Source organism: Pararge aegeria, chromosome 14 (assembly GCF_905163445.1).
Source record: "Pararge aegeria chromosome 14, ilParAegt1.1, whole genome shotgun sequence".
Classification (NCBI taxonomy): domain Eukaryota; kingdom Metazoa; phylum Arthropoda; class Insecta; order Lepidoptera; family Nymphalidae; genus Pararge; species Pararge aegeria.
The window spans coordinates 2,831,281-2,856,709 of record NC_053193.1 but is presented as its reverse complement, the minus strand read 5'-3'; the positions used below and the strand labels follow the sequence as shown (position 1 = coordinate 2,856,709).

Genomic DNA, 25,429 nt, shown 5'->3' with positions numbered 1-25,429 from the left:
GTTTAAAGCCGTTGTCCACCACCCTGACCGATTGCGGATTAGTGGATTACACATACCTTTGAGAACATTATGTAGAACTCTCAGGCATGCCGGTTTCCTCACGATGTTTTCCTTCACCGTCGAAACAAGTGATATTTTTAATCACTTAAATAGCACATAACTTTGAAAAGTTCTCTAACTTTTTTTGTGCGCGCTGGGCTTCGAACTCGGCCCCTCGAAAGTGAAGTTGAGTTCCTACCCACTGCGCTATCACCGCTTCTTATTTGATTCTTACTTAGTCTATGAGGAGTCGTGCCAATAAAAAGGTGACTCAGCTTAATGTTGCTGATACTTATGTACATACAACTACCGAGTTAAAGGAAGACCTGCTAAAAATTACATATTAGAAGATTTTTTTTTGTCCACTACAAGTTAGCCCTAGACTGAAGTCTCACCTGGTGGTAAGTAATGATCCAGTCTAATAGCGGGCTAACCTGTTAGGGAGTAAGGTATCCATACCCCTAATAAGTTTCTACGCGACATCGCACCGGAACACTAAATCGGTGGTAACTAGCCACGGCCAAAGCCTCCCACCAGACGATATCAGAGAATATTCAGAAATTTTAAATTCCCAAATTGCCCGCGCGGGGAATCGAACCTTCCTACTTAAATTCACAGCGCTCACCGTTGCGCCAGGGAGGGCAAAAATTTTATAATGGTAAAAGAAAAGAAAACTATTATTTTTTTATTTTGACAGAGCGTCTTAGCTGCTTTTTTACTTACCCGCTATAACTTCCAGTCTTGCTCTCGAATCTCACGAACATGGCGTTGCCCGTAGACACGAAGTCATGCTTCTCCATAGGTCTGCTGAATGTGTCGCAGAAGGTCTTTATGATCTTCGCGTCATCCGGTCTGGCGGCGTCGTATAGGGTGAGAGATTCCCCACAGTCTCCCGTCCAAGGCACGATGGGTGATTCGATGCGGTTTATGCGGAAACTGTAGGAAGTAAAAATTATAAGCACAGTTATTTTTTCATCGTCGAACATCTTCATTCAGCCATTATTTATACGTCAGCCAGACGGCCGACTGGCGCAGTGGGCAGTGACCCTACTTTCTGAGTCCATGGCCGTGGTTTCGATTCTAACAGCTGGAAAATGTTTGTGTGATGAACATGATTGTTTTTCAGTATCTTGGTGTTTATCAATATATTATAAATATTTATTTATTTACATTTTTCACAAATATTCATCAGTCATCTAAGTACCCATAACACAAGCTACGCTTACTTTGGGGCTAGATGGCAATGTGTGTATTGTCGTAGTCTATTTATTAATTCATTTATTATTGCATGCAGTGCATTGTGTCCAAAATCAGAGAAGATCACGCCTGACTTCACACTTCACCGTGGAATGTTGCTAGCTCTGAAACTTTTAAAATTTTCCTCTATTCATGGTAAACGTTTAGAACATTAGCAGTTAAATAATTACGGCCAACCGCTGAATGAATAGTGACTAACCGCCTGTTCGAGAAACACTACTAAAGTGGAGTGGTTTTTTGATGCTTGAATATTAGACGTGTAAACGGATTCTAGATGTTCTTAATTCTGTGGACAACCCCTGTAATGTTTCCGATCTACAGCAAATCCATGCAATATCCATACTTATATTATAGATTTTAAAGTATGCTTGTTTGTCTTTCTATACGCCCTAAATAAGAAACCAATCAACTTGATTTTTGGCATAGAGTTAGTGGGAAGGACGGAGAGTACCATAGATAACTATTTATCCCGGAAAAAAAAGGTTCCCACGGGATTTGTAAAAAGCCGTAGAAAGCGGGCAACAACATCTAAGACTGCATCATCACTTCCCATCAGTTAAGATTGCAGTGAAGTTACTTGTATAGGAATAAAAAAAAATCTGTTAAGGATTACGAATGAACTAACCTTGGAAAATACAGCCTGACGACTTGTCCAGGGAAACCCTGCATCAAGTATGTGCAGGACGTATGAGGAGGGTACCAGTGAGCGACCGACAGGAATATGCCTTCAGTGTCTCCAGACTTCTTCAGTGACTCAGCGGTCAAAAGCCAGTCGCAGTTGCCGATCTTCGAGCCAGGGGCTTCCACGTGCCCAGGCCAGTTGCCCACGTTGAAATGAAAGCCGGTGTTCAGTAATGGACCTGTGTAATGACATCAAAAGTCAAAGTCAAAAATAGCGCCACTCACGCTAAGGAGAAGGTAAAGTTAAAAAACAGGCAATAAAAAAAAACAAAATGGCATAACCATTTCACGAAGAGAGTCAGCTTAAGAGTAAAACAATTTACGACAACTAGGTCACTCACCTCATCTCAAACCACACAGAGTTTATGTAACAAGGTATAGATTAATGATATTCATTTTAGAAACAATTTTTATTATTTTTTTATTATTTAATTATTTAAGTTGCAATCACAACCCTACCAGTAGTCAGTACACAACAGTTAGATAGCAAGTTTATGATTACAACTTGTACATAGATGATATAAAACATAAGCTTAGAGAAAAAAAAATTCTACTGTTCTATCAAGGATAACATGAACAAAAAAAAGCTTGGGTCATCGTATCAACCCATTACCGACCTACTACAGTGTACAGGTCTCCTCCCACAATGAAAGCTTGGGTATGCACTGCTAAATAAAAATATAACTGTGATACCAAAAAAAACCGGTTTTTTTGTGGGCTCTTCTTAGACCAGGGCGCTTTTAAAACCCTCCTAGCTTTAGTTCGAAGTTAGCGAACGTAGTTATTACCATCACCTGACATATATTCATTAATTAATTTAATGACTTTAGATTATAGTCATAAAATTAATTTCATTTATTCATTTTAAGTATTTTGATAAACGACTAAGACACCGGGACGTATCTTTGCATCGTTCGAGTCCATGTAGGACTGAGGTGCACCGATAATGCAGTCGTATTTATATCAAAATACCCACCAGCTCAATGTCATGAACATTGGTTGTTAATCAAGTATAACTTCAATTGTTTTTTGAAAACTATTTATGAACTATTTCATAAAATATCTGGCAAATATGAATTCATAGTTATCAAAAGTTTTTTACCCACTTCATAAATTTACTGTAATTATTTATATAAAGCTTTTTGGCGTAATCTCTATATATATATATAATGAAAATGGTCTTCGTTTGAAGCTCAATCACGCCTAAACCACGGATCGTATCGACATGAAACTACCACCATTCGATGCGAAATTTTTCCTAGATGGTTTATGGCTATCTATTTTTTGAATTCCAACATTCCTTCATTTTTTCATTGCTGTTTTACTTTTATGAACATTTATCCCGCTAATAAAAACAAAAGATAAGCATTTTCTCTTGATTCTTTTGTTTTCATGGATTTCAACAGAGTGTATTAAACGGATTATGGTTTTTTACATTCAGCTAAGAATCTACTCACGGTAGTGGAGAACGGCTGAACCAATTGGGCTTTTTTTTATCTTCAGAATTGTCAGGAGAAAGTTTTGTATGTAAGAAAATGTTAAAAAAGCCCGATAAAAAGTTAAAAATTTCGATGATAATCGAAGAATTCCCATCTATATAGTCACTCACCACGAAATCTCGGGAACCATAAGACTTAGAAACGTGAAACTTGGTAGGAATATTACTTTTGCTATGTAGAGGTCAGCTATGAATAGATTTTAAGAAATTCATTCCCCAAAGGGGATTGCGGGGGCGTTAACAATGAACAATTCCCGTTTTTAAACTATAGCTCCTATAGACTTCAAATTTGGTAGGAATCTTCTGTAAGAGGTGTTGAAATAGGCTATGAACGAATTTTACGATAGCTCACCCCACAGGGGGTTGCGGGGGTGGGTATTAACAATTAATATTTTTAATTTTCCAGCTAAAGCTCCTACAAGCTCCAAATTTTGTAGGAATTTTCTATAAGTGATGTAAAAATGATTTATGAACAAATTTTACGATATCCCACCCCAAAGAAGATTGCGGGGGCGTTAACAATGAAAATTTTCAATTTCCAAGCGATAGCTCCTATAGACTCCAAATTTAGTGAGAGTGTTCTAAATGTAATATAAAAATGATCTTCGAGCGGATTTTACAATGAATCACCTCCAATAAGGTTCGCAGGGGTGGGTGTTAACAATAAAAAATTTCAATTTCGAAATATAGCGTCTAAAAATTCTAAATATGGTAGGAATCTTTTATTATTCACATAAAGAACATCTCAAAATGGATTTCAATAAAGTCTACTTCCGACAGGAATTGCTGGGGTGGGTGTTAAAATCTAAAATTTTTATTTCTAACCTGTAACTTCTACAGACTCCAAATTTGGTGGGGATCTTCGTGTATGTAGGGATATTCGTGTATTTCCTTACAACAATCGTCTTTTTGGCAGCGGAGAAAAAGTCATTAAGAAGTTTCAAAAACTTAACTTTACATGTAGCTATCCAATCAACGGACTAAGAATTTTACATTCATTTTACTTTTGAAGACTACATAACCGACGAATTCTTTTATTGCGGGATCGCGGAAATGTAACAGATTAAAATGAATGCATTTTCCAAGCACATGAGATGTGGAAAAGAAATTTAGTTACTTATTCCAATAGAATTCATAAAAAACATGCACAATTAATTTTCTATAAAAAATTGATGTCACGGAGAAAATTTTAGTTAACAGAAAATTCGTCGCACTTGAACCTAGACAGATTTCAACTTCACATATGAGACTTGCAATGACTTTAACTTAAACTTTCAATGCTCATTTCAAATTTTTTTCTTCATGTCAATTATTATTAATTTTTGGAAGAAAGGCACGGAAATGTTATAATGATTGCACATTGAAAGTTACAATGAATATTAGTGAGAAAAATCACCTGGATGAAAGATACAGGCTAAATCGATGGAATTTGGAATTTGAGTAAGTCTAAACAATATCGATGCTCACAGTTCTATCCGCGGGGCCTATTTATGTTCATACAAAAATAAAAAAAAAAGGAGAATAATAAAAATATGAAAAAAATAAATAAAAATGAAACATAAAATGTAATATATTTCCTTTTTCAATTCAACCCAGCGAAGCGGGCTGGAAACGGCTAGTGTGATATAAATAATTACTTCTATTTATTATATTGATTTCTGAAGATATTTATGTAATAATATTTTTTTAAATATTTCTTTAATGACTCTTGTCTGGTTTATTTATTCTTTTCCGAGCTTGTCCTAAGTATAGTCTAGACAACTAGGCCTACAACTAGTATATATTTCTTAGAGAAAAACGTTTCAACGATAAACATTCAACTGATTTCTAAATTGCTACGTCGATTTGCTTTATAAATAGGACTTACAAAGTTAGATTTAATTTTCTACCAAAAGGAACTAAACAGTATTTGCACAGGATTCTCAGGACTGTTTTTCTTCGACAAAGAGCGCGCGCTGAATTGGAAATAAGCAATTCAGTTTCTATACAAAACTCACGTTAACTTGTCGCCCCTTGTCAAGAATTCGACGCAATTAACTTGTTTATTCAGAAACATTACTTACTACGTAGCTCGTAGAAGTAGTATGACAGTGCATTGGAACACACTGTGCGTAGGTTTCTCTATGTAAATCAACCATACCACGTTAATTCATGGTTGAATATCTATTAATGAAGATTCAGGATATTTATTGGCCGAGCTGTTAGTGTTTTAGGAATAAACTACTGGGAATATTAGTTTTAGAACTTAGAAGTACTTTCTGTTAAACTCCAATTCAAAATTCAAATTTTTTATAAGAAAAAAATATTGTATGTACTAAATACTTATATATAGATAGATGTTAAATTCAAATTCATATCTTTACTAAGAAAAAAGTTGTTGGTACCAAACACTTATATATAGGAAGATGTGTTATCATTTTGTGTTTCACGCATATTTTGTCGTTGGCATCGACCTCCAAATATTGAGGTAAATTAAAAAGCATAATATTAAGTAAAATATCAGTATAGGTAAATAGGTATATATATCTAGTCAAATATTTTTGTGTACTAATAATTCCTTGACTGAATAAAATGAATTTTGTTACAGTCATTTCTTCAAAGCTGGTTTGAATCTATTTAGGCTTTGACGAACCAAATAATTCATATCTGCAGCACGGGCCAAGGCGGCACGGCACAAAGCTGACCGTATCAAGCGAATAGACTTTACCCACCAACACATTATACATTAACAACTAGAAACATAAATAACTAAATGCTATGATGAATACGGAGATGAAAACATTCTATAATAAATAAAAGATAGTGAACAAACAGTCTGTTTTTGTTTTATTGAAGTTGATCGCACACTGCTGTTTGAGCCGGGGATGCTTTTAACAAACAATTAAATGTCGCCCTTAATAGTCGTGCTAGCCTTAGCAGGGACATTGATTGGGGTGCATATAATATCATCATCATTACTTCAACAGATTGAAGCCCAAAGCGTTTATTACTAAATTAGGGTTAATCAACAATCATCGTTTCAATAAAGGTTTGACGACCTTCGTGGCGCAGCGGTGAGCGGTGTAGTTTTACGTGGAAGTTCCCGAGTTCGATTCCCGGCAGTGCAATTTGGGAATTAAAATGTCAGAATTTTCTCTGGTCTGGTCTAGTGGGAGTCCGTAGCTAGTTTCCACCCTACCGACAACACATGCCGCTACGCAATTTAGCGGTATGAACCGGTACGATTACGCGTAGAAAGCAATTAGGGGTACGTGAATAAATGAATAAACTTTTATTGTACACCACATAAACAAATAGAAAAATTATAAATAAAAATTTAACAAAAAGTATAATTTACAGTGAGGCCATACGATTTACTCCATTCCAGGATAACACTTAGATCTTTATTCATCCTTAACACGTCTGTCGGAAGATTCTCAAGAGATGTTTGAGTATAAATTTGAACATCATCCGCATACAGACAGACAGCCGAGTGGCGCAGTGGGCAGTGCTTTCCGGGTTCGATTCCCACAACTGGAAAAATGTTTGTGTGATGACCATGAATGTTTTTCAGTGTCTGGGTGTTTATATGTATATTATGAGTATTAATGTGCATTATATTCATAAAAATATTCATCAGTTCTCTTAGTACCCATAACACAAGCTACGCTTACTTTGGGGCTAGATAGCGATGTGTGTCTTGTCGTAGTATATTTATTTATTTATACATGTGATAGAGAAGAGAGTTTTTGAGTAATAGAATTAATGAAAACAGAAAAGAGTAATGGTGACAACACGCCCCCTTGAGGCACGCCGGCAGACATATCACACCAAGATGAATAAGTCTCTCCAACGCGAATTTGCTGCCGACGTCCCTAAAGGTAACTACGAAACCAGTCAATCACAGATGGAGATATGTTAAGAGAACTTATAATACCCAACAGTATATCGAAATCTACAGTGTTAAAAGCATTGCTGAAAACCATACACATTTTCCATACACATACGTGTTTAATATAACTGCTATACCACTCAGCCCGTTACCATCTTTGAGATCAATCAAGGGCTAAACTGTAGGGGAATAAAAAAAAGCCGGGTGTTAATATCACATACCCGCAGGTGAACTGATGAACTCCACAAACAAGTCCTGCGACGTGCCGATAATGGAGTAGGGGAACTTTCCCATGCCGCAGAAAGTTCCGATCACGGACGCCGATTCATCTTTGCCGTCGTATATCCTTATGTAGTCGTATGGACAGTTTTCTGGACCTAAAACAAAAGGTACTGATTAATAATATTAGATACAAGCAGGCGTTTTCTGGTGGGAGGCAAACTCCCACCAGACAAAGACGTGCCGCTAAGCGATTTAGTGTTCCGGTGCGATGTAACGTACAATCCTATTAGGCGTATGACTATATTACTCCTAAACAGATTACTTACCACCAGGAGAGATTGCAGTCAAGGGCTAACTCGTAGTGGAATAAAAGATAAAAAGGAACCAAACTGCCGCATTGGGCTATTTATTTGTAATCATATTTGACAGACAGATCACATGGTCCAATTAGTTCGATGTCGGGCCCTAAAATTTATTGAGTTTTTTTCGTATAATTATCAGTACCTTTTCAACATAAGGAAATTGGAGTTTCCGCACCTCGGAGAGCACTTTAAACCTGTCCTTTTAAACTCTGACGGAATCGAACCCGGCACCTCCTACTTAAATTCACCAAATATCCTACAATTAATAATTAAAAATATGAATAAATATTGTATTCCCATGGAAACCCACAGTAACTTAAACATTAAAACTTCCCCTTAGAAGTATATTTTTGTAATAAAACGGTCCATACAATATCCAATATTAGAATCGAGGAACTACATAAACTAGAGTAATTTCATCTATAAATAAATTGCTATGGAGATTCAAGGAATTTTCATATTAATATCTGAAGACTGACGTCGACCAGGAAATTGGAAAGATATTCGCAAATAGGCTCTTAATGTGAAGCCCATATTTCCATCGTAAAGTCGTTATTCTACTACAGCGGTGAACTCTATTTTTATATACTCAAATATGTTAGCTTCATGTTAGTTTTTTGACTTCATGCGACCGATAGTAGTTGGTTAAAGACACTCTTTATTAGCGGGTAGAACTAGATTTATTGCCATTACAAATAAACAAGTTGTTAGCAAAAATACTACCGATTACCGTACCGTTATCCGTAGATCGTATACTACTAATATTATATAGTATATTAATAGTAATCTTATACTACTAATATTATAAATCTGAAAGTGTGGATGTTTCTTACTCAAAAACGGCAAAATAACGGTACCAGTACTTAGCTGTTAAATAGAGGTGTCTATGTAAAGCTGGGTATACCAGAGAAGAAAAGAGTGTAGAGGGGATGAACTTTGTTGCAAACCTGGGTATGATTAGCTTTTAAAAGTAGTGAAAGTCGTTAATTTATTGGCATCGCGTATAACATAAAATGGTTTGGTCTTTGAGAATCCACAAAAACCATCAAAATTTTACCAAAATGTGCAAACTAATAATAAAGCCTCGCTTCGGTGGAAGCACCTCCTTATTATAAGGAAGGTGAGCCCGTAATTTATTGCGATCATAAATAACGGTCATCCAATAATGGTCATAAAATCTCGACGCTCTTGCAGCGAGTTTCTACCAATATTACATTCTTAGGCAACTGTCAAAAGTTGGTGTACCCTCTTTACGTTAGAAGCGGAGCTCTTTTTCATCACCGCGTTACACAAAAAATGGATTTATATTTGACAAATATTAATATTATTGTGGCCCGACCACTGACCTACATTACTTCTTTACAGACGGTTGTCACTTGTTTTTTGTCTCCTACTGAATGTCGACATTTTGGCGCTGGAAGTTGTGAAGCTGTCAAACGAGTTTCCGAGTAACAAGAAATAATAAAAATTTTAGAAATATTCTAAGCGAAGCTGTAATAGCCAATCTCCGCTTCAAGAAGCCAAGTGGAAGCCAAGTGGAAAGTACCTATTTCGACTTCGCTTTTGGGAGGGCAAGTTTGAATCCCAGCACGCACTTATTTGGGGCTAAGTAAGGTATCACAAAATTCCAAACCTTACTTATCCCCAGAATTTCATAGTAAAAAAAAAATATTAGAATACAATACCCGATCTCCAAGTGTATGGATACCTATTATGTAGGACACAACCTATATATCTATTCTGCATTAGTATTACGTACAGTATTCTTGGATTCATTATTTATAGAGCCATTGTGTTGAATTCTGACAAGTTCGGGGTATATATATAATAGTCTAAGAGTTTGAGTCCTAAATTAACTAATATTTTTTTAACAACATTTGAAAGGTAATTTCAAAATACAGTTTGCTGTATGGGGTTTAGAAGACATAAATCCGGGAAACAGAAAAAATATTTTTTTTGTATTAATTTAATTCTTTAATAGTTTGTTTCAACTGGTAACACTTTAGGATAAGAATATAGTAATTACCAATAAACCAACGTGTTTTAATATAAGTTATAAAGTCAAGAAAGAAACTGCCAACCCATTCAAGGTAACAACCAATAAGGTGAAAAGGCATCAAATGCGTTTACTGATCTTAGAATTAATAAATTAATGAATGCCTGTTACATTGTTTACATTGTATTTCATAGTAGTAAATTATTGGTTTCAGTAATTGTTTTTTGTTATGTAAACATTAGCATGCTTTTAAATACGCAAAAGCATTGCCAGCAACTACGTTTGCTTACCATCTATTTAGATGATTTTGAGAATATCTAATGATTAAATTATTATTGAAAGTTTAATTCAGTGTAGATGAGTTTCATTTAGGATAACAATACAATTTTTTTTATTTATTATTTAACGAAATCCTCAATGTAATTGTCTTTATTAGAGGGAACTATAATCCGCAAAATGGCGTATCAAAACTACACTGTGATATGTTGTGTATTCAATTAATGGGAGATTAAGAGTAATATTTTAACACCTATCAGAATTAACATTTAGTTTTTAATTATTATTAAAAAAAACAATTAACAACATTCAAAGAATCGCAAAAAAGGTTCTGAACCTACGATTCTGAATGGGAATATAGGGTGAAATATTTTATTTATTTTTTCAACTTACGTCTAGTATTACAGGATACTCAAACAAAAAACATTTGTACATACTATAAATACTCGCTAAACTCGCAATTGTGTGGTCGGTTTTGAATATCGAAACATTAAAATGAAAGTAAAATTCTCCTTATGTAAGTTGTAGCTACTTCCGTTACTAAACAATCGATCCGACATGAAGCGTAGACTTCAGTTTGGCTTCGCAGTTGTCATCATCATTAAACTGGCAACGGAAAAATTGGAACGTACGGAGAAAACTAAAGTGCCTGTAGTATTAAAGTATATCTTATATATGTCTAATTGTATAACGAGTGTTTTTTGTTTAAGTATCGAGTTAAAGTACAAGACATGTATGTCATCAAACTTGAGTCTAAAAATACTATTTCGGAGTCGTGCAAAAAGTCGGTGTCGTCTCTTGGTCTATAAGTTCTACAGAGACTTTTGTCCTGCGTCAGCAAAAGTTAGCCTTTACATCTTCAAAAGATATTCGTATTTTCCGGTTGTATTTCACTATAATCTCGGGAAACAGTTCATTATTATAAAGAATTTCTAAATTAGTCGCTTTTAAAACGCCCGGATTTTGGGAAAGTTTATCGTAGCCGACGAGCAAGTTGTGCTTAGAAGTCTTAAATTAATTTTATACTTTAGCCAGTAGGCTTTTGTTCCAGGTTAAAGATTTTCCGCTATCTAAACGTAGCGTCCGTTTAACGAGAGCTGATAGTGAGTACTACCACGAACAGTTTTTCGTTTAACAAAAGTTTAACCAAGTTTACCATACGTGATATGCATAATATTTGTATGCTATTATATAGCTATGTTATGGTATCACCTACACATAAAGTTTAGGAACGCAGCGAGACATTTTATAGGGCTTGTTCCTTGCACGCCCTGCGAAGCATGCTCTGTATTATTACTGTGTTTATAGTACAAGGATTTTCTGTTACAGCAGGTGGGGCAGAATTGGCCCGTCAATATTTACTAAAAAAAAAAAGTAATAAAAAAAAAATTGGCTTGGTAACTAGGCATTATTTCTCCAACAACATGAAGTAAGCTATAGTTAACATTTTAGTTTTTCTTAAAAAAGGTTTGATTTTCAATAATTCAAACAATACCTTTTTTCCATTGTTGGTGTCGTTTTTTTCTACAAACGTAGAATAAGGCGAAAGATAAAATTTTTGAAACTATGCTTATCTTGTTATGCCAAAGAAGCTATAACTTTTAACGAAGCTATAATAAAAAACGTGTGTGTACTCTTACACACACGTTTTTTTTATTACAATATCATTCAATTATATTAATAAACACGCCTAGTGGACGAAATTCAACCATAATTAATTTAAATTATAAGTTTGAACATCATTGGTTCTGTCGTTAAAGAGTATACTACTTTAATCACATATTTCGCCTAGGCTACTATATTTGTCTTATGTCACAAGAAAAAGACAAATGCATTCTGCGCTCCTTATCAATATAAACTTTTACTGAAGGAAATTCTAGCTCCTCCGCACGCGCAATTTTCGTAAAAAGGGGTACAAAGTTTTTGCTTTACAAGCCGCGAGGTGCCCAACATTCTGCGCGGAATAGCGCACAAAATTAATTCATGAATAAAAAAATATAAATGTTTTTACTGTAGCTGGGAAACAAGCTATAGCTTTAGAGTTTTAACCAGCGATGGAAATAGACAGTGACAGCTGCCATAGGTAATATAATAAATCCGGAAAGTGCTGTCACAGATGATAAAATACAATTGTTACCGATTTTTGTATCGGTAATTGTTTGTCTGTCTCTAACAATATACAACGTGTAAATGAAAACCAAAATAATACTTCACAGGCTTCAGAGGTACATTATTTACTGCCTCTGAGGATTATCTGTGAATCCGAAAACCTAATAGTTTTGAGTACTAGACCACTAGGATAGTTTTTACTGAAATAAATCAGATGCAGCCCTAACATCACTTGCAAAATTAAAATCATGTGACTCCTGTCACTTTATAAGGTACGCGTCGCGTAGCATAGGTATTTCTATATTCATAAGTCCTTCCCCGGACCAACTCCGTCACAAAACGCTCTCCTTCTACTGTTTTTATGTAGGTCACAATTTATTTGGTTTTATAAACAATCCAGTCGTGCATATTTTCTAAACAAAATAGTTTTGATATTTCTCTGCTAGGCGATTCTACAATTTAATTCATTCGAGTTAATTCACTCACTGTGGTAATTAAAATGTGGGGCAGCTTGGTCCTTGGGGACCGTCCGGATGAGTTTCGATAATATGCTAGAAGGCGTGAGGTTTTATTACGTTTTTTTTTGATAAAGGTCTTACCTGAAGTGATAGGCCGCATTGGACATGTCATAATATTCTCGCACCGTTGTCCGTCTATGTTGAACTCTTCGTTCTCTATGTACAGCTTTATGTAAGGCAGGCGGGTGTTCAGGTGATATCTAAATGAAAAATCATTGTATTAGTGTACACTGCTAAAAAAAGGTGATAGGATGAGCTTAGTCTAGCACTTTTGTTTTGCTTGGCATAGCTAATAATATCGCACAGGTGAAATAATTAAAAATAAGATTCAAAATTCATTTATCAAATCTAGTTTTTTTAATTGAATAAAAATAAATAAATAAACAACGACAATACATACAGCCCCAAAGTAAGCGTAGCTTGTTTCGTGTGTACTAAGATGACGGATGAATATTTTTATGAATAATACTTAAATAATTATAATACACATATAAACACCCAGATATTGAAAAACAGTCATGTTCATCTAAAGACCATTTTTCAGTTGTGGGAATTGAACCCATGACCTTTGAATCAGAAAGCATGGTCGCTGCCCACTGCGCCAGTTACATTACAAAATCGGCCCATTACCGGTCGACTAATGGGCACGAGTCTCTGCTCAGACTGAGAAGGGTGCAAACCGTAGTCCACCAGGCATATAAGTAGCTATTCATATCATTATGGCATACCTGCAGTGTAGATTCCTGGGATACACGCCAGGATACGCAGCTGACTGGACATAGCAGGTTTGAAGGCGACAATCCCGGAACACACGCTCGCAGTACGATCTAAACAATAAATAAAATATAATTTTTATTAATACATAACTATAACCTAAAATAAACTATTTAAAAACTAAATAAAATCTAATACGTCCTCGAAACCACCGCAGCGAGGCACAGTTCCCAAGATGCTGGCAGCATTGCCCCTATGGATGGCCAAACTAATTCGTTGGCCAAGGTAACTACCCGCTCTAGGATCACCGGTAGACTCGATAACCCTTTTCGATAATTCTTTGAAAAGGGCTCTTGCCTCCGGACCCCACGGTCCCAAAGTCTCTACTCCAAAAGGCACAAAAATGAAGCTGCTATCCAGGTTTTCATATAAATAAATAAATAAAAAATAGAATAATAATTATACAAGGCTTGTTATGTATTGTACTGTACTGTATTCAAGATATACAACCTGTAAACGAATCACAAAATACTGTTGAAGGGTGCATAAGTCAGTGATGCGTAGAGAAAAAAACGGTTCACCAACTCTTAGCAGATGGCTAATGACTTTGGGCGCCATTTAAAGTTACGACACCGATTTGGCGGTGCGTAATGTTTAAGGAAGTCGTAAATAAAAATATACAACGTGTTAAAGAATTACGAAATAATATTGAAGGATGTATAGTTATATTTCATAAGGAATCACCCTGTAAATATATTAAATCAAAAGAAGCATATTTTTTTTGCAATCAAACGAATTCAATTCATTTCAAGTGCTTAGTTATGACAACCCTATTGAAGATAAAAGACCGACACGCGTATATAACCTACGTTATACAACGCGTACCTATTAAGGTGCCAGTAGTCACTTAATTTTAATTTTGCATGTGATGTTCTGATTTCTTTCGGTAACAACTATGGTAGTGGTTTACTGAAAAACTGTTAGCGTTTTGGTTTTACAGTTAAGTCTCAGAGATAGTAACATGAAATATTTTTGTGCCACTACCTTTTCCTGTGATCTGTCCTTTTAGATCAATAACTGTACAAAGTTTTCATGCAGAACTAGATTAGTAGAATAATAGATTACGCACTCTCGGCTTAAGAACCTCGACTTAAAATCCAATGTATACAAACTTGATGCATAATCTACAATTAATAACTTGATACCTACTTTTTAATATTGTCAATGCGATAGTGTTTGTCGTTCACGCCCTAATTAAGTCAACAATCAAGTTAAATTTTGGCCTAAAATTACTTGAAAGGACGGATGGAAACATTAACTACTTTTAATCCCAGAAAACTAAACTGTGTCTGTTTTTTTTTATTGTTTTGTTATTTCTTGTTTTCGCTTTTAATTTGTGCAATAAAGACTTTATCTATCTATCTATCTGTGTCCATAGTATTTGATAAAAAATCGTTACATAGTTGTGATTTAAATAGCTGCGACATTCGGACAGACGGGCGTACATGAGGTCGTTATTTATACCACGTCCGCTATATATAAGTCAGCAGTTCGATATAATTGACTACATCGACGCGCTGACACTTTCCAATTTATTCCGCCATTACTGTGATATATTTGCGCTATTGTCTGTCAATAACAGCTGTGGAGTGAACAGTGTATGGATAGATTTATACAAATATGTGTAAAATGCATATCGTTATTTCTGAACCGGCGGGATTTGAGCCCGCTTCTCTCTGCATAGCCGGAGAGATTCGGATTTAAATCCCTGAAGTATTTTTGTGATGGCGCGTAGGTATTTAGCCTATCAAGCCACGCTTCCCCGATGTGCATAGTGCTGAAATTGTTAAAAACATTTTTAGCAGGCTATAAAAGACTATAAGCGCCATCTAGTAGGAAACATTGTAAATACTGGCGTTATTGAAATGTTGCAGCAGTTTATTCTAAAGAACATAATAAATGCATTTTCATTGTTTGACTGTCGAATTCTTAAACACTACGCTATAACAGCTTAAAATTGTTTATGTTTTGCCCGAACTAAGTGATGACATGGCGGCGTCTTATCTATATAGTAATACTATAATAAGGTTACTTTTGTGACGTTGTAGAGGGTAATCTCGGGAACTACTAATTTGAGTTGATAAAATCTATATGCATTGGAAAGTCCATTTAGCCAGGAAGGATATAGGCTAAATAACATCTCGCAAGGACCAATAGAAGCGGATAATGACTGAAAAATTTTGCAAAACTGCGAAAAAATATTTCTTTTGAGAACTTGGGAAGCTTAAAGTTACGCCAAAATAATAAATTATGATATTGATTTAAAAGTCTTAAAAAATATAATCTTGTCGTAGCTATAGGACGTAGCTTTAATACGATATGACGATGTCATTTAAAGAGGGTTCTGGTAATAAAATAAAGCAATAATTCGCAGTTACGAAGTTTCTTTCGGAAAAAAAAAGTTTAATGTCATAATTCTGACTAAGTTTAGTTGTCATTGAAAAACACCTCATAATTTCGTCCGTTTGCACTCACTGTAGCGTATTAAGAAATACCTTTAATAAGGAACAGATACCATATGAACAGACATATAGCCAAAACAAAATTATAAATTATGTATTCCAGTCAAACTTTCTTTGCTTTAATAAATCTCCATAAAACATACCTTAAGTTGCTTAGGACTCAGGCGTAGCAGCGTGAATCATTAGGTATCTGCAGGCTAATGGATATAATTTAGGTGGCTACGTGAGGTTACTTCTGAATAAATCAGCCTAGGGTTAGTTTATCAAGCGGCGTAAGAAACAGGAAAATTGTTGTGGCGCTAGATTTAGAAGCACTTTTTTCAGTATAAATTTATTGAAATTTTTATTCAATTCATGAAATTTTATGCTCCGGTATTTTTATCATCCGGTTTTATGCTTTAGCTTAATTAAAATTAAATTTAAATTAAATTATGTAGTTTTTAATGAATATTTTTGTAGGAACACATAATTTTATGGGTCAAAAATGCTATAGCATTCATAAAGAAAATTAAGCTTGATTGGCTAAATTACAAAAAAACCAGGCAAATATGAACGGTGATATTTAAAAATGCTATAATATATTTTAACCACCATAAAGGTCTTCCAAAATGCGCTCTATCTCTAACGTGCAACGAGGAGAGAGAGAGAGTGTGTATATAATGTGGGTACATAACAAGTAAACATTTAATTAAAGTCTCATCACAATGTACTGTCACATACAGTGTACAACTGTTTTAAACATTAAAAATTAAATAAAAATTACGTTACAATTTAAAGGATAAAAATACAATAATCAGAAATAGGAAATAATGTTATTTTAAATTAACTAGGCAAATAATACATATTAAACTTAGTAGGTATATTACTGTCACTAATTCTTTTACACTATAATAATATTATTTTTTGTTGAGAGTTTCAGTTCTGTTTCAGTTTCAGTTTTGTCTATGCCACAAGGTGAGGTATTTTGTGTTTGTATTATCATATTTTTAATTTTCGATAGAATTTAGTTGTTAGTAAAAATACCAAATTTTTTCAGCTGTCGATGTCAGTTTACAAGCTCCCTAAACATTACGAAACGCTGAATCAGGTCGTAACTTTAGATGCGGCTAACGTCGTTACAAGCCTTATCTTCCTCTAGCCAACACCTAAATCATTAGGCTTCCAATTTAGAGGATTCCTAGGTTTAGTGAAAACGGGATGGTGATCGCCGTAGATGGTAGTCGTAGCACAAAGGATGCTGCTGCCCGTTCTCTGTTATGTACATTTAATCACCCCGTACGTAGGAGTAAAAAGGTGGGGAGTCGACAACTGTATTTTGATCTGCCGTCACCGCACGAAAAATTCCTTATTTTCGAAATCTGTCCATAAAAAACTATAATATCAGTAACTGCGCGACGGAAATAACGAATAAATCACACAGAAAGCTCTATTACCGCAGTATTACAGTGACCTATTAATGCGGCCTTTGATTTATGTCTTTTAATCAAGAGCTTGAGCGCGGGACAATCACTGAAAGAGAGCCGATCGACTGCGAGCCTATGATGAATAGATATTACGTATTTCATTTGCAATTTCAATGAATGAATGGATGGAGTATGGCTTTTGCCCTAGCTAAGGACGGAATCATTTTTATAGGCTTAGTACCGTTATCCCTAAGGAGTATAGAGGACACCGATTAGAACATTCTTATATTACCGACACATTACTGGCTGTACAATACAGGGTACGGGTCTCCTAAAGTGCCATGGGTGCGGTGTTGCGGATGACATGGCTCAGTAGATCCTCGAGGTTTGCAGCAAGTGGGGTCCCCAGCGCGGCTCTTGGCGGGGACCTCTCGCTGCCCAGCGTAGTGTTTGTCATGCTGAGCAGCGAGAGGTCTTGGGTAGCCGTGATAAATGTTTGCACAGACGTCATTACACAGAGGGAGGTCGTGGAGCGGGTGTACAGACGAGAGTCCAAACGGGGAGAAAAAGGCGGAAATTTGCCGCTCGTCAGCTTCCCTGAAGTCGGCGGGTTTTACAGCGGGTATTACAGCGGGTACAGCTATTGGGCTAGCTACCCGTCACTATACAAGGCTCTCTACTCTCTGAGGGGGGGGAGGGGGTTCTAGCTATCCCGATCACTTCCTCATTATAGCGGGGGGGAATCGGCTGGGTTGGTTGGTAGACGTTCGGGAAGTATACAAGGGCTTCCCCGGGCGTCCAAAAATTCCAAGAGGGATATGCCGTGGTGGTTTTTATTTTGAGTATACCCCCTTTAGAGGGTCTTTACAACGCCAAAAAATTAAGACAAAACATACATAACTTAGAAAGTAGAGGCGATTGCTGGGATTCCAACTCGGCCTCTCGAAAGTGTTAACGAAGTTCAAACCACTAGGCTATCACCGCTATATCTTAACATTTATTTCGCCTTAACTAACGCAATAACTGATTAATTAATTTTCAGTTATAAAATTAATTCGACAGATAGCGCCTAAACCCAGCTAACCATCAATTATAAAATCAGATATAATAAACAAAAAATTCAAAATTCATTTATTTCAAGTTAAGCAGTTTTGACGTCATATATGTCTGTTGGTAGTGACTCTACCACCGGTATATCTTTATCATCTTCCTCATTATCAACCCATTGTCCGGCCTACTTCAGGGCGCGGACCTTCCCTCAGCATGCAAACGCTTAGGGTGTAGTCCAACCTTCTGGCTAGTAACGGATTGGTAAATAAGTTTATACTTGTCTTTAAAATATACATGCATAAGTTTGGTTAAAAAAAATTTAATCCACTGTTTTGTATGAGACCGGGACCTCATTTTTAATTAAAATGTTTCTATTTCGGTTTGTTAAAAAGTGTTTAACGATGCTGCCCCGCAAGGCCACACAAACAAATAACCGCTTTTTCCCATATTAATGAAGTAACTGAAATTTCATTTCTTTTGAGCCCATAGTTCATATTTTTGTTAATTTAAAGTTATAAAATAACATCGTTTTTTTACTTAATAATTAACTTATTAATACCGAAACAGAGCTGGGAATCGAAGCCAGGACCACCTGAGCTTCGCCTGGGAATTTCATCATAAAATACTTTCAAATCAAAATTGAGGCGGCAAATCTTCACTCGCTACGTGACCGGAATATCGAACGAATGAATCCGAATGCGATTTTTCGGTCGCCAATTATCACGACCCCTGATTTATAGCTTGTAATCAGTCGTTTGAGTAGGGGTCATTCGCTGACAGAGGGACAAATTAATGAGACCGTTGCATGAATAGTTATTTTCATTTACATAATAGGACCTATATTTCGCTCTCTGATAATCTCTAGATATATATATATAAAAGAGAAAGTGTGGGTATGTTCCGTATAGGCTCCGAAACGGCTGGACCGATTTCAATGAAACTTTCAGGGAATCTCCGGATTGACCTGGCGAGTAATCCTGTAAAGTTTGGTGACGATCGGAGCACTCCTATTTTTGATCTATCAAACTGTCAAATACAGCTTTTATTTACTATGATGATATTCTATTGTTGGGTGTACATGGGTGTAGATAATGATCTTCACCCGCTCGAGAAGAGAATAGAAGAGAATGAATGCGGAGAGAAATAAAAGATTTAATATATTATGAGACTTAAATTAAAATTTTTATAATGTAAGTTTATTGTTTAAATAAAATAAAGCAAAATCTAGGCGGCGAAGCGGGCTGGGTACGCTAGTACTGAATACAATTTGCTTTGAGGATGTTACTTATGATGTTTTGTATTCTTAATCTAAGGATTTGTTGGAGAGTTTCACCTATACGTAAATTTAAATGACTCAGACACTTTTTATAAGGAAAATACTATTTAATTGTTTTAAAGGGGTATAAGCATTAAAATATCACCTGCTTCAACGGTGAAGGAAAACATCGTGAGGAAACCTGCATACCTGAGAGTTCTCCATAATGTTTGAGAACGATGTGTGAAGAACATCAATCCGCACTGGACCAGCGTGGTGGACCAGAGGAGATCTGTGCCCTGTACTGGGCTGGTAATAGGTTGATAAGATGATGAAAATGATACATAAATACGCTTAATATATATATTGGTCGGCCCCCAACGAGGTGGACGGATGACATCAGGCGAGTAGCTGGGAGCCGCTGGAGGCAAGCGACCCAGGACCGTGTATTGTGGAACTCCCTACAAAAGACCTATGTGCATCAGTTGACGGCAATTGGTTGAGGTGATGATGATATATAGATAAGCATTCGACACTAAAAACATCATATTCATCACACAAACAATTATTTAATTGCGGGAATCGAACTTTTTTTTTTTTATTAACGATAGGCCAGCGTTTGACGACAATCATGCCCGTTAGAAAGGAATGATGAGGTCTAGGTTGGAGCACGCTTGCCTAGAAAAAGCCTATTCACTCTAGCCTTGAAGGAACTTAAATTATACGTGGCAGGAAACACAGTTACCGGGAGGGCGTTCCACATCTTAGCGGCACGTATCAGAAACGTGGCTAAAAAACGTTTCGTGCGTGTTGATGGGATATCAACCACATAAGGATCCCACCGCTCTCGGTGTCTCGCTGTTCTGTGGTAGAACGGGGAAGGGGGAACAAGATTGTGAAGTTCCTGAGCACACTCACCGAAGTATATCCGGTAAAAAACCGATAAACAGGCAACATTGCGTCGGTGCTGGAGACTATGTAGTTTCGCCTGCGTTAACGAATTGTCGCCTATAATTCTCCTGGCGCGACGATCCACCGAATCCAAAGCTTCAAGTTGGTACTTGGCAGAGCCACCCCACAGGTGACTACAGTACTCCATGCTTGTTCGCACTTAAGCCTGGTACAGTGCGAGGCGTTGACCTGCTCATAACTCATAGGTTTACACAGCCGACAAAATACCTGACGAATCCTCTCATTCAATATTGATAGGTATGATTTAAAGAAATCTCTATTTAGCAATAACATTCACTTATTGTACTAGTTTATTATAGATGCTTTTCCTTACGAATGGGGTATTGTGTTGTACAATAAAGAAATATGTTCTATATATCTATGTTTCCAATATTCATGTTAGATTGGATTACGTTTCCATTCCAGTTCTATCGCGAATTGGATTCCAAATTTGGGCACAATGGATACCTTTGAAAACGATTTGTATCGAAATGCTCAATGAGTAGGCTTTGATGTTCCCATGGAATTTAGGGGGTAATTTGAATCGTCTGTGGATACGAGGAACGCACTTATGTACGCTATATAACATAACTGTTTATATTTTTAGGGTCGGAGCAAATATCACCTATGCGTAAAATGTAAAATTTGAAATTAAAAAAAAAAACCCCCGACTTCCAATATCATGTTAATTTATTCTACTCGTCAAGCCCTTTAACTTGAAACTTATATGGAGTTGTGAAATAATATGCCAAGCGCCATTTTGTAGCGGCGGCCATCTTGAATAGATTTGCATCAAATATAGCTAAGAATATACTCGACTAATTCCAATTATAAACAAAAAATAAATCGAAATCGGTGCATCCGTTCTGCCGATACAATACACACAGACACTTCAAATCACAGAATAAAGATGATACCCGCATTCAGCCATTATTGCATGCACTGTCAAAAACACTGAAAACGCCACGAGCACATATCACTTCACACCCGTTAAATGATGCTAGCTTTTCTCCATTTTATGGTAAACGTTTAGAATCATCAACATCATCATCATTATCATTATCACATCAACCCATTTCCGGTCCACTACAGAGCACGGGTCTTTTCCTACAATGAGAAGGGTTTAAAGTCGTAGTCCACCAGGCTTGTCCGGTGCGGATTGGTGGACTCCACCTTTGAGAATATTATGTAGAACACTCAGACTGGATGCCTGAGAGTTCTACGCGGTTTGCTCGCGATGTTTTCCTTCACAGTTGAAGCAAGTTATTAATTATTTAAAACGCACGTAATTTAGAAAAGATAGAGGTGCAAGCTGGGATTCGAACTGTGCCCCCCAGAAAGTGAAGTCGAGCTAATACCCAATGCGCTATAACCGCTTTACGTTTAGAATGTAAGAGTTAAAATAATTACTGTCAGCTGCTTAATGGAAAGAAGTGACTAACCCCTTGTTCGAGAAACACCAGTGGCTTTTGATACTTTCAATTAGTCGTGTACACGGTTTCTGAATATTAAGAATATTCTGTGCGTCAAACTTATATCGTCCGTCTTTTTGCGTCGGGGGTTAATAAACTCGATTTTTTTTATTAACAAACGGTGTCTGTGGGATTAATGTAAACATATGCATTCATCGTCGCAAGGTTGCCTGCCTTTCGGTATTCTATGGGATATATTTCGGAGATTGTGCTCAAGAACTATTTGATCTAGCTCCCCCTCCAACCATCGAACCGCGAGTCACCGTAAGGATCTGCATTCCTACGTGGTCGATATACCGCGGACGCGTACGAAGCGCTTCGCATCTTCGTTTCTGATCCGCACCGCTAGGATCTGGAAGCCCTTCCAGCTACCATTTTCCCGAGTGTCTAACATTTTGAGTACCTTCAAATCAAGAGTAAATAGGCATCTTCTAGGCACGCGTGCTCCACCTTAGGCTGCATCATCGCTTACCATCAGGTGTGATTGCAGTCAAGCGCTCGTATATAAACATTACAAAAAAAATATATATATAATGTATTACTTAATACAATTCATCAACTTACCCCGCTACAACTTCTCCGCGCCTGTTGGGATACAGTTCTGGATGCTGGCCGTAGCGCAGGTATACTTCGAACTGCTGCTCCGCTCTGTATGTAAATAACTTTTATTATTGAAGTGATGAAACACACAAACACACCTGAACGCACATACGCGCACACACATACATAGTTATAATATTTTATAATAGTGACGTGATGCCAGCGGCGTGGAGTTTTAGAATTCCAGTATATTTCTTGTATACAATTAAGTATTCCCCTACCACCCTCCCATCTTAATTAAACCCCCAAAAATTTAATATACTCATTATAATATCCTGACTTTAGTATTTAATGAATATAATAAATTTCTAAATAAATCTGTTGCTTACGATTTCATAACTAAAAGGATTTTGAACGAATTAGACAATAGGTCCGGGCTTCTTTTGTCTCAACAATAAAAACGGTTTGGGATAAAGCTGGAGAAGAAATATTGTATTGTATTGTATGTTTTGACGACCTCCGTGGTCCTTGCTCCGTTCTCCGCGCAGTTGTGCGCGTTGTATAACTTTCTTATCAAGTTAATGCCTATTCACTAAACTAGAAAACTGACTCAACTTCTGCCTATTGAGTAACAAAAAAATGCCTATTCATCATCATCATCCGGCCGGTTACCGGCCGGTCTCCTCCCACAATGAAAAGGGGTTAAGGCCGTAGTCCACCACGCTGGTCCAGTGCGGATTGGTGGACTCCACAAACCTTTGAAAACATTATGGAGAACTCTCAGGCATGTAGGTTTCCACACGATGTTTTCCTTCACCGTCAAAGCAAGTGATAATTACTTCGCACATTACTTAGAAAAGTTAGAGGTGCGTGCTGGGATTCAAACTCGGCTCCCCGAAAGGGGAATCAAGTTCCTACCCACTGCGCTATCACCGCTTCATTATAACACAATGGTAGGAAAATCAGGTAAGCATTAGTAACAAAGAGTATACTGACCTTGAGTCAAAACTGAAATACGTCTGATCGGTGAAGTTGTCAGCGTGGAAGACGATCTTCACGAAGTTGGTCTCCGAAATGAAGGTCTGCGGCTGTTCAATCTCTCCGCAAAAGAGACCGGGTTCTTTTCTGTTGGAGACGTCGGTTTTTGCGTTGCCGTCTACTATCTGCAAAATAATTAGAACTTTAGGCATAGACTTTATTTTTAGTACTCTACATTTTTGGCCTGATAAAATAAATCGATGCGTAATCATGTTTCGAAATTCAACATTCGAAATTCATTTATTTCAAGTAGGCATTTATAATCAGCTACCAATGATATTTTTTTTTTAATTTTTACCAACAAAAAAAAACTTTTGAGCCTCCTTTTATCGGATTTAAATTTATGATATATGAAAATGTATTCCAAACATTTGGACGACACAAAAAAGAATTTCGAGCGTGAAATTTTACGTCCGCTGATAACAATTTCGATATTGGTTTATGTGTTACGTCTCCTTTTGTCTGAAAAATGATATCTTTTTGGCGTAGCTTTATCAAAAGTTTGTCTCATTAACTTTGAAAAAATAAAATTAATAATAAATATAAAAGTGACTAGCTTTTTAATACCGTGCAAAATCCCAAAATTAGTTTATTTTAAGTAGACTTAGTTTAATAGCAATGTTCAAACGTCAAGTCAGTCGGTTTGTAATGACTCTACCACCGGTTTGGAAGGCAGATTCTACCGAGAAGAGAGGACAAGAAACTCAGCGTATTACCTATTATCTTTAGAATTTTACTATTTTGTGAGAGTTGAGAGTGCAGCAGCCTTCCAAGCAGCTTTGTCGTTAAGAAATTAATCAATCGTATAGTACCTACGATGTATTAAATTTGTTTTAATACATTTTTTAAACTTATGCATTGGTAGGTACAAAATTACCTTGAAAATCATATTATAAAAGCATATATTACTTAATCCCACAAAGGACTTATGCACCTTTCGCAAACGATATGCAGATATCTCTAATTTATGTCCATTTCGAGTAAGGCGGTTTTTTATATCTACCTTTCGTTTATAAAGAGTGTATTTATTTATTGCTAAGCTTTTTCTTATACGCCTTTAATTGCCTGGAATAGTTCGCTATGTTCCGAAAAGGCCGTCAAATGGTACCTTTTTTCTTTAGTATTTGCATTTTTTATTAATTTTGTTTTCTGCGTCATGTACAGTAAAAGTTTATTCAATTATTCATTAATTAATGCATCAATTAATCATTAATTCAATCATTAAAAATTAAATGAAGCATGATTCGGTTTTTAATACCTTGCGATATGATAACTACCTCTTCGGTCTTGTGGTGGTGGTATTCAACCACGGATCACAAGGTCCTGGATTCGAATTTGGTAGGACCATACAGTTCGTTATTGTGTATTTTCTAGGAATTTCTAGTTGGTACCAGTCTGGAGTTGGGAAATTGGCAGTGTCAACCTCCGTGCCTGGTAGAACACGCTTATCCCTTCGATCCCGGTTATTATCATTCACGTGTGATAATAAAATTTAGGAAGCGGTGATAGTACCGTGGGTAGAACTTAGACTTCACTTTCGGGGGGGACGAGTTTGAATCTATTTCTACTTAAATACTAGTTATTTGCTTTTTAAGCAAATAATATAAAATAATAAATAATAAAATACGAATAATATATAATAATTATCGGTTGCT

The 25,429-nt window shown here is 36.3% G+C and overlaps 1 protein-coding gene across 1 annotated transcript in view; it reads right to left on the bottom strand.

Annotated features, from left to right (window-relative positions):
• The window catches only part of LOC120629439, a 47,937-nt gene that overhangs the window by 5,575 nt on the left and 16,933 nt on the right, over positions 1 to 25,429 (bottom strand). The window contains exons 4-10 of the mRNA XM_039898381.1: positions 23,733 to 23,899; positions 22,761 to 22,844; positions 13,558 to 13,656; positions 12,911 to 13,029; positions 7,568 to 7,723; positions 1,922 to 2,156; positions 763 to 975 (exon numbers count right to left, since the gene is read on the bottom strand). Of these exons, the coding sequence (XP_039754315.1) occupies positions 763 to 975; positions 1,922 to 2,156; positions 7,568 to 7,723; positions 12,911 to 13,029; positions 13,558 to 13,656; positions 22,761 to 22,844; positions 23,733 to 23,899 (1,073 nt within the window). The remainder of the gene's footprint in view (positions 1 to 762; positions 976 to 1,921; positions 2,157 to 7,567; positions 7,724 to 12,910; positions 13,030 to 13,557; positions 13,657 to 22,760; positions 22,845 to 23,732; positions 23,900 to 25,429) is intronic.